Here is an 18211-nt window from a genome sequence, read left to right on the forward strand (position 1 = left end):
GGAGAAAGGCATCAGGGTCTGAATGTACTGATGGGGATTGCCAAGGCTGCACTGACGGTGAATGCCAGGGCTGCGAGGTAGCTGTATCCTCTTCAAACCCTGTAGGAGTGGTGTAAGGATCTTCTTCGAAGCCCTCTTCCTCAAGTTCTACCTCTTCTTCTCCACCCAAACACTCCTCATCTTCTTGGAGGTATTGCTCCTCCTCAGTGAGGTCAACCAGCCTAGGAATCTTGACTCTAGGGTCATCCTGTGGCCATTCTCTTTGTCTTTTGTGAGTGGGTGGGTCTTGGTTTCCTAGAAACCTTTCCATTTTCTCCATGCAAGAATGGAGTCTTTCAAGGGTCTCATGGGGTACCCCTGAATAGTCTAGAGGGGGAAAATTAGTGTTTTCGCCTTCGAATCGTTTCGAACGCTCCCACAGCGTCGACGAGAGGTTCCCGTCTCCTTCTGAAAAGCCTTCAGGTAGTTCGGAAGCGTCCTTTGGAGAAGGGGGCAGTTCCTGGCTACTTTTGTGTCTTTTCGACGCGGTATTCGACGTTTGTTTCGTCGTCCGCGTACGTTCGTCTTCGGCGACAATTCTCGCTAGGCTCTCGGCCACGATTTTGTCCGTCGAGGGCTTTGGTGTCGACGTTGTGTGCGTTGCGCGTTGTACCTCGACGGTCGCTCTATGGAGCGTTGCGTCGGATGTTTTTGGGGTAGCGCCCGTGTTAGATGGAAGCCCAATCGCTGGTCGCTGCTGCGTTTGCGGGTGGGGCTTGTGACCTTTACGGTCTGCGGTAGACGCCGGAGTGCCCTGCGTCCCCTTCGGCGCTGATGGATCCTTCGTTCTCGACGAAGAAGAGCCGTGGGTAGTGTGTTTAGCCTTATGGGGTTTGTGTGCGTCCTTGTCGCCGGGGTGTTCATCCCCATAAGCAGGGCGTGAGCCGAGCCCGTCGGGGCCGGGGACGGACGACGAGGAGCGTGAGCGCTCCTTCTGGGGGTTCATGACTTCCGTAACGGACGTCGAGTTATCGCACTCCTCGTCACTTTCAGTAACAGCGGCAGCGGGTGAGGAAACTGACTTCGACATCGCGTAGTCTGCCCACCTCTTAACCCTACGTTCTTTAAGAGTCCTGGGTTTTAAGAGCTTGCAGGCTGCGCAGCTGTTCTCTATGTGATCGAGGGGTAAGCAACGATTACAGAGCTTGTGCTTATCTTTCCAAGTATATTTGCCCCTGCAGCGTGGGCAAAACTTAAATGGTGTCCTCTCCATAGCTGAGGCAATAATAGCTGGCGATAACAACCCCAAGGGAAAGAAAAGGGAGAAAGAAAGACATTCTCAAAGAGAAGAGACAAAGTTCTAACCCCCACTCTCCCTACTGTAAGTTGGCCGTCGAGGCCAGGCCACGTGTTCGGCAGCGCCGAAGGATCTCCTCCGCTCTTCCTCTCCGTCGAAAATAGTTCGGCGGAGAAACAGCTTCACAGCTAACGTCGAGGGGGAGGGATCGTTACCAGTATATTAAGTTATGACAAAAGGACCGAGGTCCGTGGTAAGTATAGCAATGTCTCTCTAGGAGCTCCGCGAAAGGCGACCAGAAACTGGGCGGAAAAAAACAATCTGAGGGACCTCGACGCGTGAGGGATTGTGGGTACAACGCACGTCACTATAGGGATAGTGTTACAGACACGCCTTGTCGACGTCCCCTTTTCGACTACGAAAAACAAAATGCAATACTCCGCAGTGACCACTGGATGTCGGACCTATGCACAGCATGTGATTCTAAGCAGATTAACAAACATCAGAAATATATATATCTATGTATTCACTCTTGGTCTCTTTTAAACTTTCTCTGCTTTCATGATAGAGTTCTTTAAGCAGTCTGTAGTTTTCAATCTGTTCTAAAATGTATTTTAAAGGGGGAAAAAAACCAAGTTTCTCAATCTTCTGTGCACTTTAACTCCTTCTGTCCGGTAATCTACTTTCAAAGTTCCATAGATGTACAGTACACACGTAGCTTAGCCACACTAAGTGGCTTTGCTACACTATTCCGTGTGCATATTACACCATACACATGCTGTTTAAAACTTTGTTGGCCGGCTTGCTCAGTTTCCCCTTCTTTACATGAACATGAAGGTGCGCGCAGGCGCAAGCCTTTCTGCTGACAGGCCGCTTGGGAAATGCAGTAAAGACTGCATTTCTTTTTATCCCGCACACTCGACATGCCGCCGCCGCCTCAGCTGATCCCTTGATCCATAAGGACCAGACCACACAGCTGACTGTAATTCGCTCTACGCAACTTCTTCGGCTTCCTTTGTCATGCTAATGTGGGCCGATGAGTCCTTTCTCGAACGCGAGAGGACTCACGACACGCTCGAAACGAACAAACATTTCTATGCAATTTCACACGCGCAAGTTGCTTCTCATTTAAACATTTGCTTCTTGTTGGGGGGCTGCCTCCGGTCTCCGGGGAAGCCCTCTGATGCCGTCGGGATCACCCGACGGCGGTGTGCACGTCGGCGGACAGCCGGCGTGCCTTTGGGCAGGGAAGCACCCTGCGGCGCCCGGTATCACCGGGCGCAGGATCCGATGTGAGGGGGTGGCACCCCCTGGTCCCCAGCGGTCGCGGCTCCGATGGCACTCGGGCCGCGCCGCACACACAAGGCCACGACCACGTGGCAGGCCCACACACACAAGCACAGACATGAGTTGCCACTTCCTGGGGCTCTGCTGCTCTGCCCTCGCAGCGCAAGCAGAGCCCCTTTTATTAACTGGGCACGCGAGCGTCATGACACAGTCATGACGCTCACGTTGCCCACAACTAGACCCCCACACAACATCCCTCCTTTATTATAAACAAACAAAAAACCAACGACATCCCACCGTAAACATTTGGTGCATTCCAGTCCGCGCACCAGCTAACAGCTACTCCAGCCCAAACATATTTCTTTTGACACCGCAAGACAAAACAGGTGTGCTCCAGTCCCCACACCATGGGGCCCCATGACGGGGTCCTCCCACTCAGAAGATTCCGGTCAAACTGGCCCTCGGCGCCGCTGCAGGACAAGAAGAATACATTCTCTTCGTACTCCTCCCCCACCTCATACGGTACTTCTCGGGGACTCTCCACCACCTGGACCGCCGCCACTTTGGGGGTCTTCCTCCCCTTCACCTCACTCCCCCCTGACGCCCCCATCATGCCGGCCGGGGCTGGAGTGAGACACACTCGTGCGAAGTGGTCTCCTTTCCCGCACCTTCCACAGATTTGTCCCATCGCCGGGCAGTCCTGCGGGTGAGGCAGATCCCACCCACACTGTTGACATATTGTGGCATTGGGGTCTCTCTTCGGCCAGTCTCCCCTCCTCATCACTCTTCCTCCTGGCCACCTGCTGACAGCCGCCACCTCCTCAACCTTCACTCGCTGCGTGGGGACCTCCATCTTTAGCTGGTTTCTGGAGGAGTCCATGACCGAGGTCCGCACCTCCGCCAGTTCCTGGGCCCGGCCAAGCTCCAGTATTTGATCAAGGGTCAGCGCTGGGTCCCTCAGAACCTGCTTGCGCAGTTTGGTGGAGCTGCAGCCATAGATGATTTGCGCCCGGATCTCATCCTCCTCGAAGTTCCCCAGGTCACAGCCCAGTGCAATGTCGTGCAGCTTCCCGTGGAATGCATCGAGGCTTTCCCCTTCCTCCTGCTTCGCACACCTCATCCTGAACCTCTCATAGTCCCTGTTGACCATGGGTCTGAAGTATTCGTTCAGGGCTGCGACGGCTGCACCGCACGATTGATTTTGGGGCTTTAGTGTCTTGAACAGTCTCTGGACAGCCAGCCCGGCAGAGTATAGGGGTGTTGGGCGTTTGGCGGCGTCTTTGATCTCCATTGCCTCGAAGTACAACTCCAGGTTCTCCACCCAGGCCACCCACCGGGCCCCCAGACTTGCCGGCGCACCGAGGACGTCAAAATGGGGTATTGGTGCCAACTGACCCCTACATACCTCTTCATCGTCCAACATGCTGTTGGCAGGTGAGGACGTCATCCGCCAATCACCAGTGTTGGTGTGCACTTGCCATTGCCAGGCTCAGGTAGCTGTCGATGGGGGCCTGGCGTCCTCCCTGCCCAGGGGCGCACAAGCACTTCAGGTGGAGCCGCAACCCCAGGGCTTGACACCGGTTTGGCCTGTGGGGGCACTGCCCGTTTCCCGGTGACTACACCCTTGTTTAAGGGCCTTCCTCTTCTGGCACCCTAGAGGGCGCACAAGCACTCCGGGTGGAGCCGTTACCCTCGGGCGTGGCACAAATGCGGCCTGTGGAGGGGTTATTGTCCCCTTTTCTTCGAGCAGGCCGTTCACCGCTGAGGCCTGGGCATGGGGGGCCTTCCTACCGGCTCCGCACACGAGACAGGGACCGGGCCCCCAGCCCCTTTCGATCGTGGGGCTCACCCGTGGGCCACGCCTTCTTCGCTCCTCCCCGTCGGTGCTCGAGGAAAAACATGCCGTTGATGAGGCCCTTCCCACGATCCGTGGGCGAGCACTCCAGGCCACGTCCCCTTTTCCTCCCTGCGAGGAAAGGAAACCTCACTTTTATTTTATTTATTTTTTTTAAACTAAGGTTTTCACCCGTGGCAGCCCGGGTGTTCAGCGGGTGTTCTCCCCGCTCCATGCCGTCGCCGCGGGTCGGAGCTCCATGCCCCGCCTCCTTACGGCTGGAGGGCAGCTCCGTGCGTCCTTACACGGCCGCCGACTGCGGCCGTGCGCGCGGGTCCACGACTTCGCCCGCCGCACGCTCCAGCCGGCGGGTGCGACTTCCTCGTCGCCAGTGTTGGGGGGCTGCCTCCGGTCTCCGGGGCAGCCCTCTGATGCCGTCGGGATCACCCAACGGCGGTGTGCACGTCGGCGGACAGCCGGCGTGCCTTTGGGGAAGGGAGGCACCCTGCGGCGCCCGGTATCACCGGGCGCAGGATCCGACGTGAGGGGGTGGCACCCCGTGGTCCCCAGCGGTCGCGGCTCCGATGGCACTCGGGCCGCGCCGCACACACAAGGCCACGACCACGTGGCAGGCCCACACACACAATAAGCACAGACACGAGTTGCCACTTCCTGGGGCTCTGCTGCTCTGCCCTCGCAGCGCAAGCAGAGCCCCTTTTATTAACTGGGCACGCGAGCGTCATGACAGAGTCATGACGCTCACATTGCCCACAACAACTAGACCCCCACACAACATCTCTGATGCCGGCGCACGCACGCTATGACTTTCAGTAGAAGTTAAGGTTAAGCTATTTACAACTCACACAGCTAAAACTGGAACAACATCCTGTACAGAATCAGGACAGCTTCTCCAGACTTCTTTTAGGTTAAATATTTAACAACACTGTACATGTAGCTTTCTATCAGTATTTAGATTTTAAAACATTTTCAGAGAACAAACTCTGGTTTTCTCTGGAGCTTTTGAGCGCCGTGAACACTCATAAACAGATCTTGAATGAAAGGCAGTTTAGAACCTCTCCTGAGGTTCCAATCTGCATCACTATTGTCTCCAGGCCAATCACTGCTTTGCAGGAAGTTGTCCAACTTGGACTGCGACAATACTAGATGGCTGATGCTGGTATTAAGGAAAATGGTATTTGCAACAAATTATACACTCACAAGCCACAACAACTTCTAATGCCACCAAAGAATACCCAAACCATTAACTCCTGTTACTTCTATTACCTGATGACCCGACAAGGGTGCCCTCAGCTATCCCTCTACCAGAAGCATCAGCTGAATTAAGAGTGTTCTTTAGGATATTCTGGGCTACTTGTTTGAATTCAGTCGAGATTTTGAGGAGGTGGGACCTAACCGCTTCAGGAACAGAATCCAGTTGTTTGTGTATTTCATCGCACTGAGCATTATTATAGCTCGCTAGCAAAGTGGTATTGTTTGCAATGTGAGTCAAATACGCCCCAGAGGTGGTCACTTTTGCTCAGGGTATATAACCTCTTGCACTCTTTATTAGGAGGTGCTTCAGCACTGGACAGTGGCACACCCGCCCATTTACTAGTGGTGCTAACAACCAGTGAATCTGGCTTTGCATGACTACTAATGTAAAGAGGGTCTGAAGGAGATGGCTTAAAAAGGTTCTCTACCCTGAGGTTGACTACCCGAGCAAGTCAAGGTGTAGTAAGAGATGGGGCAATTCTAGACTATATAGACTGCAAAAGTGGAATAGCCTGGCTCATTGCTTTTGTCTCCTTTAAGGTATCATCTACAAAATCAGTGTCTTGCACGGTTTCCAGAGTCTGAATATTAAAATGATTGGCAGCCCTTTTAAGCAAGTCATTGAACAAACGTCGTTAATCAATGTGGGCAATGGGACCACCCACGGGTGTCACATCATCAGGAGGGTCTATAATAGTCAAGTCTGGGTCATCCTGATCATAGTCCTCAGGGTCATCTGGATCATCATACCACATATCCTGATCATAGTCCTCAGGGCCATCTGGATCATCATACCACATATCCCGATCATAGTCCTCAGGAGAATCTGGATCATCATACCACGCGTCCTGATCATAGTCCTCAGGAGAATCTGGATCATCATACCACGGGTCCTGATCATAGTCCTCAGGGTCATCTGGATCATCATACCACACATCCCGATCATAGTCCTCAGGGCCATCTGGATCATCATACTACGCGTCCTGATCATAGTCCTCAAGGAGAATCTGGATCATCATACCACGGGTCCTGATCATAGTCCTCAGGGTCATCTGGATCATCATACCACATATCCTGATCATAGTCCTCAGGGTCATCTGGATCATCATACCACACATCCTGATCATAGCCCTCAGGGTCATCTGGATCATCATACCACACATCCTGATCATAGTCCTCAGGGCCATCTGGATCATCATACCACACATCCTGATCATAGTCCTCAGGAGAATCTGGATCATCATACCACGGGTCCTGATCATAGTCCTCAGGGTCATCTGGATCATCATACCACATATCCTGATCATAGTCCTCAGGGTCATCTGGATCATCATACCACACATCCTGATCATAGTCCTCAGGAGAATCTGGATCATCATACCACGCGTCCTGATCATAGTCCTCAGGGTCGTCTGGATCATCATACCACACATCCTGATCATAGTCCTCAGGGTCATCTGGATCATCATACCACACATCCTGATCATAGTCCTCAGGAGAATCTGGATCATCATACCACGCGTCCTGATCATAGTCCTCAGGGTCGTCTGGATCATCATACCACACATCCTGATCATAGTCCTCAGGGTCATCTGGATCATCATACCACACATCCTGATCATAGTCCTCAGGAGAATCTGGATCATCATACCACGCGTCCTGATCATAGTCCTCAGGAGAATCTGGATCATCATACCACGGGTCCTGATCATAGTCCTCAGGGTCATCTGGATCATCATACCACACATCCTGATCATAGTCCTCAGGAGAATCTGGATCATCATACCACACATCCTGATCATAGTCCTCAGGAGAATCTGGATCATCATACCACGCGTCCTGATCATAGTCCTCAGGGTCGTCTGGATCATCATACCACACATCCTGATCATAGTCCTCAGGGTCATCTGGATCATCATACCACATATCCTGATCATAGTCCTCAGGAGAATCTGGATCATCATACCACGCGTCCTGATCATAGTCCTCAGGGTCGTCTGGATCATCATACCACGCGTCCTGATCATAGTCCTCAGGAGAATCTGGATCATCATACCACGGGTCCTGATCATAGTCCTCAGGGTCATCTGGATCATCATACCACATATCCTGATCATAGTCCTCAGGAGAATCTGGATCATCATACCACACATCCTGATCATAGTCCTCAGGAGAATCTGGATCATCATACCACGCATCCTGATCATAGTCCTCAGGAGAATCTGGATCATCATACCACGGGTCCTGATCATAGTCCTCAGGGTCATCTGGATCATCATACCACACATCCTGATCATAGTCCTCAGGAGAATCTGGATCATCATACCACGCGTCCTGATCATAGTCCTCAGGGTCGTCTGGATCATCATACCACACATCCTGATCATAGTCCTCAGGGCCATCTGGATCATCATACCACACATCCTGATCATAGTCCTCAGGGCCATCTGGATCATCATACCACACATCCCGATCATAGTCCTCAGGGTCATCTGGATCATCATACCACGCATTCTGATCAAAGTCCTCGGGGCCATCTGGATCATCATACCACGCATTCTGATCAAAGTCCTCGGGGCCATCTGGATCATCATACCACACGTCCTGATCATAGTCCTCAGGGTCATCTGGATCATCATACCACATATCCTGATCATAGTCCTCAGGAGAATCTGGATCATCATACCACGCATTCTGATCAAAGTCCTCAGGGCCATCTGGATCATCATACCACACATCCTGATCATAGTCCTCAGGGTCGTCTGGATCATCATACCACGCATTCTGATCAAAGTCCTCAGGGCCATCTGGATCATCATACCACGCATTCTGATCAAAGTCCTCGGGGCCATCTGGATCATCATACCACACATCCTGATCATAGTCCTCAGGGCCATCTGGATCATCATACCACGCGTCCTGATCATAGTCCTCGGGGTCATCGGGATCATCATACCACACGTCCTGACCTCCCTCCCCTTGATCCTGGTAAGAGTCATGAGAGAAGAGGATGCTGAGTGATGCCTACACCCGTATGTGTGGAGAGAAGACTGACGCCTTGGGGATTTAGTTAAGGGCTGTCCCATTTCTAGAGGCTGTTACATTTCTAAATCTAAGGTTTTCTGTCTAATTGGGTAGCATTCAATAAATGATACAAAAGAGGAAACCTTGTCCATAGTGTCCTCAAAACGTTCCCCAGACCAGGTTCCTGTCTTGGTTGCATCAGGCAGAGGAAACACAATAGCCTCAGTGTCTTCTCTAGGGCTCTTCTTCTGCAGAGATTGAGATCAAGGGGAGGTAGCCCCAGCATATTCTGGCTCCTTCTGTGGCTCAGTGGGTGTGTGAGGAATGTGTTCCTGTGATTTTCTTAGGGTGTTTTTCTTTGCTAGAGTGTGTTTTCGATGTGTGTTTTGGTGTTTGTGTAACACCAGTTGAGGGACTCTGATGCATGCCCACTGGTGCCCGTTTTGTTCTGGCACTAGGGATCAACACACTGGTGCTGGAAGGATCCCTCAAAACGTTTGTGGCTTCCAAGATGGAGCCGTCGGTGCCTTGGCATACTGCGTCCGACTCCAAGGTGCCGATAGGGGTTCCAGACTCGGCCATCATGGCAAGGGCCCCCCAAAGTTTGGTGCATTGTTCCTTAAGGGTTTTGTTCCTGAATAATTAACACAATGTACAAAGCCCCTGTGGGTGGTCCGGCGGAACGCAGTGGCTGCACATTCAATGGGTGTCCTTCCCTGGGTACTTTGTTACAATTTGGACAGTATTTAAAAGGAGTTCTCTCCATGGCTAATTTAAATTAAAAAGGCAGCTAGACAAGAGCAGTGTACAGAGAAGGTGGAAGTATGCAGGCTCTAGTAATCAGTCCCCCCACTCTCCCTACTGCAAGGCAAAAGCCTGGTGTAGGTCAAAGCCTATTGCCGGATCGGAGAACTCGTCAAATCCGGCAGATGGAAGTTCTTCTGTATGTTCGTCGAAATGTGTGTCGAACAGTGACCATCGAAAGAGGACTAAAGTTATAATAACTCTAAAACGTACCAGCGCTACAGATTCCGCTTAACATGTCCGACCGCAATGGTGGAAAAAACAATCTGAGGAACTTTGACGCGTGAGGGTCATGGGTATAAGTAGATGTCACACTAGGGATAAGATTACAAACACACCCAATCGACGTCCCTTTTCGAATTTCGAAAACAACATGTGCAATACTCTGGTCCTAACAATGGATGTCGGCCTATGCAAAGCATGTGATTCCAAGCAGATCGACAGGCCTTATTTTTTATAACCGAGTATTAGTTGATATTACTATGTGCCTGATTCATTTTTCTAGTGTTTTGGGCCTATAATCGAGCATTTTTGTACTTACCTGTCTAAATGGAATTGTGTGCTTCACTGTGTGCACTCATTATGGACCCCTGACCACGCTCGCTCATTCCTGAGACTATTCCTCAACCACTCTCCACACTTACCTTGATTGGGTTTGGCCAACCCCCCACAGAGTTCCCCGTTTCACTATAATTATGGTGGCCTTCTGAAATCTGTCCACAAGGCCAGATTTTAGAAATCCATTTTAACATACACTGCTGCCACTTTGTAGATTAGGGTCAAAACATGGCACAGCATAAGATACTGATTGGCTGTTTCTCACTAGCCTCAATGAGTTCCTGCCACAACACCCTGCCTTTTACTTCACAGACTCCTTTCCCTTTGTTGTTTGGGGGCGGCAGGGGGGACTCAGTAGTAAGTTCATGCTCCTTTCATCTCAAAAGACTGCAAATATGTAATCATTGCCTCAGCCAACCAGTGACCTTTTTACCACATCTTCCAATGCTTCAGGGCCGCTAACTCTCTGAATATGCAATTTGGTAGTTAGTGGCACACATGCGGTTTTGCTTTGGCATTTGTGTATTAAAGGCTGGTGTGGTGGCTGCAAGTGTTTGTGCTTTCCTTCAGGCGTGAGGTTAATTCCGCCTTCTAGGAACTCTGATGTGGTCCGACTGCTTCGTATAATTACCTGCATAAACCCCTTTTCTTCACTCTAACTTCCTTAAAGGGTGTTCATAATGTTATTGACGGCGCAAGACCAACTGATTTTTTTTAAAAAAAGAATGGCTGCAGTGGTGGCGGGCACTGCCGGGTCACAGGGAAAGGCAGGTGAGGTGGAAAAAATGGCAAATGGCAGAGTGTGGAGAGACACTGGCAGGCCATAGCAGTGAGCGGACTTACACCAGGAAAAGAAGCCCACACTCCAACCAATGGGATTATGCCGCCCCTCCCCCAAGATGCTAATATAGGTTATTAACTACCTGTTTTTCTTTCTAAATTCCAAATATATAATTTCTACAACCCTTAATGGATTTTCGGATGCTCGCGTTAGTAGGAAATATTCCTTTCCCCTCATACATCATCCCTTCCTGATGTCTGTGGGATTTGCGCCCACTTTTCCCATCTGATCTTTCCCTCCCCCGGAGACCATCCTGTCCTGTGCAGTATCGGAGGATCCACAGGTGAGAGGGTCAGGCTGATGAAGGATCAGAAGTACCCCTCCCCCAAAGCAGCCATCATAATTCGGAGCAAAAAAGATCCACCTGTACTTACCCAACTGATGCTCATTGAAAAGTGCCACTCTGTCATCCAGCAAAAAATAAAGTGCTTTCGTCGATAGTAACACACAGGCGGTCACTTCCACATCTGGCGTTTTATAAAACACAACAGACGACCACATGAGATGACGGAGCTCCTCATTCTCCACCTGAAAGACAAAATATAAATAGGCAGATGTTAGAATCAATGCGAGTTCTATTTGTGGCCGAATTTCAACTCACTTAAAGGGTTAATAATGCACTGGATAAACACTGCAAATGCTGATCGGTTTCCCCACAAGAATGAGCAGAAGGACAAGGGAAAGAAGCAGAAGACTTTACTTACCTCCAAAAAGTCAGGTCAGGAGTATAAACAAAGCAAAAATAAATGGGCTCCAGAAGAAGTCTATGCAGTGGCAGTTAACCCACCGGGATGGGTCTTCCAATGGCGGTTGGAGCAATTCAATACTTGACAACAATAGAAGGATTAATGTCAGACCTGATACCAAGAAGCCTTAATGAGGACACAATAGGGGAGATGAGGGTAATGAAGCCATGATAGCATACCGTTGTCTTACAGGGGACAACTACTCTATACAGGGGCAATTAGGACCCGAGGTTATGGATTGCATGGTTAGATAAACAGGAGAAATGAGGACCAGTGTTAAGAGAGGTTTTTCTAAAGCCCACCCAAAGGACTTTCATAAGACTACTTGGCAATACAGACCTCCAACCTCTAGTATAAGTCTGTACCACTCAAGGTAAGAGCACCTTTTGGGCAGCTTGTAACTTTGGCCCCATTTGGCGAATCCTCACCAAACTTTGCAAAAGTAGTATATGGCCACCGCGGAATGATTCCGCCAAGTATGGTGCGGTTTCATCCAGGTGGGGGCAAAGTAATCGGGGGTGCCAAAAACTTTGGCAATCCTCAGACACAATAGAAAAAAATGTTTGTTCGCAACCACAGCCCAAACTGCTGTACTGAGTTGCACCAACCTTGCCCGAGGAGCGGCGGCTTGGTACCGAAAGCATGCTTTTGCAAATTTGGTCTACACCATCCAGTCAGTTTTTAAATGGCCAAAAAGTAGGGGGGAAAAATTAGTGATATCTGGGTCAGGTCCGGGGACTCATTTCCTGATACGGAGTCCGCGGACACCCGCTGGACCAATTAGAGAGCAGCGTGACGTTCGCCGACATCATACGCACCAGCTGATAGGTCAATTAATAACTTGAGGTGCATCAAAACCTTTGAAACGAACGCCATGTTGGGTTCACGAACAGCGGCCATAGTCTGCAGACATTGCGGAAAAAATATATTAAAACACACAACATTGCACTTGTCAAACAAATTAAACTATTTCTGGTGAGGTGAGGGGTGATGAGGATGGAATATGATGTGGCCATAAAAAGCCAGAAATCTAGTGTTGTTTTCATCTCCCATGTTCGCAGACATTCCTGTGATGTTGGCAAACATCTCAGATGTTCAGAAATATCCATGCATATTTCTGCATCACAGGTTTAGAGAAAAGCAGTTTTTGGATGGCTTTGAATTCTTGCGTCCCCCAATGAAACTAAATGAAAATGTGCAATATCATTTTAGACCTGACCCTGAATGGTCCTGCAAAGTTTGGTGCTGTTTTGTCAAGAGGGGGCAAAATTAGAGAGAGGTCCCAAAATATTTGAAAGGATTACACATTTCGTGCCCTTTGACGAATCTTTACCAAAAGTTTGCAAAGATTATAGACCTTGATTTGAATGTTTTTGAAAGGTTTGGTGGGATTCTGTCAAGAAGGGGCAAAATTAGAGGGGGGGTCTCAACATTTTTAGCTGGCTTATAACGGTGTGTTGCTGTTTGACGAATCTACACAAATGTTGTCAGAAAGATTAGAGACCCGACCTTGAATGTTTGTGCAAAGTCTGAATGGATTTTGTCAAGCGGGGACTACGTTATATGACTATTTTATGTATGGACATTTCAACACTTTTCAAAAAATAAAACATTGACGGATTTGCAGTAAACTCATGCAAGAAGCATTCGCGAGGACCCGAAAGCATGGTTTAGCAAATCTGGGCGTGTTTTTTCTTTTTTTTAAAGTGTCATAATGTAGGTACACAAAATAGTGATATACCTTTGGTGACTGAGGTATAACCTGTGGCCATGGGCAGTAGCCAGATTATCCTGGCCATGGCATAAGGCCATGATCAAGACAATCTGGCTACTGGCCATGCCCACGAGGGACCGCGCTAGGGTTAAAGTGGCCATCACCATCAGGGACCGGCTTTGTGGTAACATTTTTCAAAATCGGGATAGGTTTGATTGGGGAAAAAAATGTCTTCTCGTGGCCAACATTCGCGAGGAGCATCAACAAAGACTTCAAAGCATGGTTTTGCAAATCTGTCCTGTGTTTTATTTTTTGTAAAGTGTCAAAATCTAAGTACAAAAATGTGTGATTTAACCGTTGCCTGGGCAGTGGGCCTGGCCTTTGTCAAGGACAAGTGTCTACTCTGATTTACTTATTGGGGAATGTGGCATGTCCGAAGTCCATGCCACATGGATTGCGGATACTGACCATGGCTGCACATTATGAGGGTATAGTGGACACTGAACTACGATGCAGCATAGGTCAAGTGGAAAACAGGGTGGTTTAGTGGGGCGCGAGTCATGGTCGAGCCTCATGACCTAGGCAATTCAGCCATGACTTGCATCCCCAAGAATGCGCTGCTGAGAACGACACACATCGGTAGGCGGTGCAGAAAATATGTTTGCTAGAGGAGCTTTACAGTTCTTTCATATATGTTAAGAGGAATTATTAATAACTTCTATAAAGTGATGTAACAAACATCATGAACCTGCAAAATTCACCGAAATAAGGGACATTATGGTTAAGTTGCACTAATTTAAAAACAATGAAATTCAGTGGAAAAAACCTTGTTAAAGGGATGTTATGGTAACAAGTATAACAAGTAAAACCGAAAACCACCAGAAATGCATCAGTTATGGTAAGCTAAGCAACCATAACTCTCACCACCACCATGCACTGCTAAGACTAGCACCCAGGTCAAAGATGAAATCACAAATGTCATTGATGACATCACATATGAAATTAATTTTGATGAAGTCCCTAAAAGAGGTTGCGTTTATAATGTTGGTAACAAGATGTCGGGGGTGATCAGGAGACCTATCATGAACTACTTAATGTATGAAAGAATGTACTTATCTAAACAAAGCATTGTATTGGAGTGTTGTTGTTAATACATGAACCTAATCATATATATACATAGGCAATGGCTGTAGCATGCGCCATAGAAGTACAATATTTTTCATCTGGTAATTTTGGATAGTAAAATAATGAACGCTACCTTATCAGAATTTTGAGTAATGTTAAACATGTAATAACTAGCTAACAATTCAAGACTTACTACACACTTGTGCTAGTACAAACAATACATATGAAGACCCACAATGCATACAAATCAGAGGCACATACAGGGAAGAAGCTAAAGTAAGGAAGAAAGAAACATCACCAAAAAAAGAAAATGTCAACATTAAAGTTCATCTTCATGGATACAAATTAATTGTGTGTTTTAGGCCTGATTATTGCCCTGCGTATGTGCACCATGAGCTGAGACTAAACCCTAAGGAAAGGGAAAGTACTTTACGAACATACGACCAGGTTATCGCCTAAATATATAGCACCTATTGAATTTTAGAAATTGTTACTGCCAGTGAACAAAAACACCCTGGCCTAGTTAGGTCAGTGAACAAAAAAAGTGGCCTAGATATATGATGTCATCAGTGATGTCATCAATGACATTTATCATGTCATCTTTGATGTCCTGGGTGTTAGTCTTAGTAGTGCACAGTGGTGGCACGGGTCATGGTTGCTTAGTTTTTTTACTGAATTTCATAGGTTTTTATTAGTGCAACTTAACCATAACATCACTTTAATAAAGTTTTTTCACTGAATATTGTTAGGCCAGTATTTATGATGTACAACTAAGGGCTTAGTAAAACCATTCAACTGAGACAGTACAAGACTCCACACTTAGTATAAGGCTGTACCACCTGAGTTCATGGCAGCATAGACAGAGCAGCCAGGCTCATTTTAGGAGGGAGAGAGAGCTGTAGAATCAGTGAGAAGAAAGTGTATTATACATATGGTCCAAAGAAACACTGACACACTATGTATTGTAAAAATAAAGGGTTTATTTTACATACAAGCAGACCAAGAGATTCTTGGGTAAGTACGTACTATCATAAAGCATATAAACATTCTAAAAACACAACACTATGCTTTGAATACACAGATCAAAGCACATACCTTATTTAGAACACCTAACAGTATTTCTAGGGAGGGTAACACCATAGATTACTCTCTGACTACTTTCAGTAATACAAGGGTAGTAGACCCCGTCAGTTATGCAGTGACACTCACAAAGGAAATCACAGTCAGCCAACTTGCAAATATACTTTTCTGTATATGTTGAAACACAGATTCAAGGAACAGTATTTCTACCATTGTGATAACACAGTTATACTAGGTGAGAAAGACCTTTTGGTGTGAACTACAATTATAGCTGCTTTTCAGCTCAGTAGAACACAGGCTAAGATAAGCAAGAACTCTTTACACTAATTGCGTGTGCACCAGGCAGATCAAGGTTAGCTACACCTAAAGGATCACTTTTCAGGAATGGCACGTACAACCTAATGTTGCAACATTCTATTAAAGTTGCTTTTTAATGTCAGTGGAACACAGATTGAGATAAGCAATAACTAACTTGCTTTAGGGTGGCACACAGCTAACACAAGGCAAGTAAAACCTATATACTTTTTAAAGGGGCTATCAGCAATTTAAAGGTAAGTATAACCTTAGGCAGACTTATTCTGGACAGGCTAACAGCAAGTCAGGGGAAGCAAGACCTAATTGGGGAGACTCATACATGCATCCTAACAGGAATAATAAAGTGAAAACAACAGTATTACTTTTGGGGAAGAAGCACAACCAATTCACAGGTGAGTAACTTAACCTTGCATATACTTTTCAGCATAGTGCAACACATATTCAAGGTAAGTAAGAACTTTTGTAACTGTGCACTCACAGAGGTAAAGATACCAACCAACTTATTTTACAAGTAAGTAACTTTTGAACACTTTTTTTTCTTTTCAAGGCAACACCTTTTTCTTATCCAGTCCTTCCCAAGTCTCTGGCAGGAGTTCACTCAGAGGCAGCAGAGGAACCCTAGTGGTGTAGGTGCCAGCTGTAGGCAGGGCGAGATAGGGTTCAGTTATAGGCAAAGTCCGAGTTCCAGAGGAAGACTGTTCAAACAAGTAAGTATTTCACTTTAAAGTTAGGTGAGGGTCCAGGGACTTCAGAGAAGACACTCTAGGAGGATTCCGCAGTGGGCCTGGGTGAACAGGATGTGTGGCCTCCAAATCACAGAAAACACCCCAAAACTATACAGAAATCACAAAGGCATAAAGTAAAATACCCCAGCCAACACAGTACCTCAGCACAGAAGAAGAGTTGCAGGAGGAAGACTTCAGGGCCTGCAGCCAAAAACCTGGTCGATGGATTCCTTTGTCAAGAAGATGGAAGACAGGACTTTGGAAGGACTTTTGCAGCAGGGATCACAGGAGAAGGCTCCAGGCAAGAGTTCCCTCGTGGTTGGATGCAGTTCTGGATTTGGGGCCTTTTCAGGAGCACAGAAGAAGACATAAGTCGGATTCTCGTTGTTTGCAAGGTCCAGCACTCTGGTGAGGGGACTTTCCAGACCTGAATCGTGCCTCTGGAGAGCCAGCAGGATGCCCACGAAGTTTCAGCAGGATTCGGAAATTGGAAGACCGTGCACTGCAGAATGGCTTGAGGTCCCAGGGTATTGGGGTAATGCAGCCACGCAAGGTCAGAGCATGGCGTGGGATGTCTCAAAATGCAGGTGTTCTGGAGTCTAGTTGGTCTCACAAGGCTCTGTGTCAGGGTTGTCATTTCCGGAGTCCTCAGGTTGATTGGACGGAAGGGCTACAGCAGGCTCGGGTTACACAGCAGGCTCTTCGGTCGCTGGAAATCTTCTCAGCAGAGGTTTCCTCATCTTCCTCTTCAGTTTTGGTTTCAGCGGTTGACTACCTCTTCAGTTTCCAGGACCGGACTTTTATGCAGGAACCCAGTCTATCAAACAGCCTTGCAACATTCAAACTTGGGGGTTTGCAGTCCTTTCAGGACAGCCAAACGCCCAGTTTGAACTGGGTTCTCACAGGCAGGCTGGAAGACAAAGGGCTGAAGAGTTTTGGAATCCTCCCTCGCTTCCTGCCTTCACAGACACTCTTGAGCCTGGGCACGGAGTCCAACTCCTGCCGAAAATAAAAATCACACAAAGGTATATCCACCGTGGAGGTCAGGGGAAGGAACAAGAAAGGACAAGGAACACTGAAATGGCAAAAAAAGAAGACGGGCCATTTTGGTAAAATAAGCAGCCATGGGTACCTTTACTGGGGCTGTGGAAACAGCTCGCGGTAAGGGTGTACCGAATTAATAAAAAGGTTCACAGCCACAATTTTCGGTATTTTATTTCATTCAAATATTTTATTAGAACATTTCTGACAATGCTTATCAGAAACACTTGTGTATAGGCGTGTTATAAATGCCATATCATATTATATAGTACTCGTACAGAATCAGGATTTACTGGGAAACTGTTGTCGTTCGGAACGGCAGTCTACTTATGCTAGTATAAAAGGGCCCTCTATTAGGTGGTAAAACTAAGCCCATGTTCCTGGGCGACACCATCTCTCTAGTACGTCTTCAATGACTTCCTTGAGTGGAAGACTTGGGTTTATCTGCCACTGAAAAGAGGAATATGGTAATACAGCGGCTCCAGTGGACACTAGATTAGACTTGGTGCTAAGCCAACTGAAATCCATTCTGGATACATCTGGCCAATTGTTTTCCAGGATCATTATAA

General features: G+C 47.8%; 1 protein-coding gene across 4 annotated transcripts in view; it reads right to left on the minus strand.

The window, feature by feature from the left end:
* NISCH (nischarin) overlaps window positions 1–18211 on the minus strand; it is a 441586-nt gene that overhangs the window by 79405 nt on the left and 343970 nt on the right. For all 4 annotated transcript variants that reach the window (XM_069643185.1, XM_069643184.1, XM_069643187.1 and 1 more), the window contains one exon: window positions 11271–11424. In XM_069643185.1, the coding sequence (XP_069499286.1) occupies window positions 11271–11424 (154 nt within the window). The remainder of the gene's footprint in view (window positions 1–11270; window positions 11425–18211) is intronic.

The sequence above is a fragment of the Ambystoma mexicanum genome, chromosome 2p (assembly GCF_040938575.1).
Source record: "Ambystoma mexicanum isolate Mex_15411 chromosome 2p, UKY_AmexF1_1, whole genome shotgun sequence".
NCBI lineage: Eukaryota > Metazoa > Chordata > Amphibia > Caudata > Ambystomatidae > Ambystoma > Ambystoma mexicanum.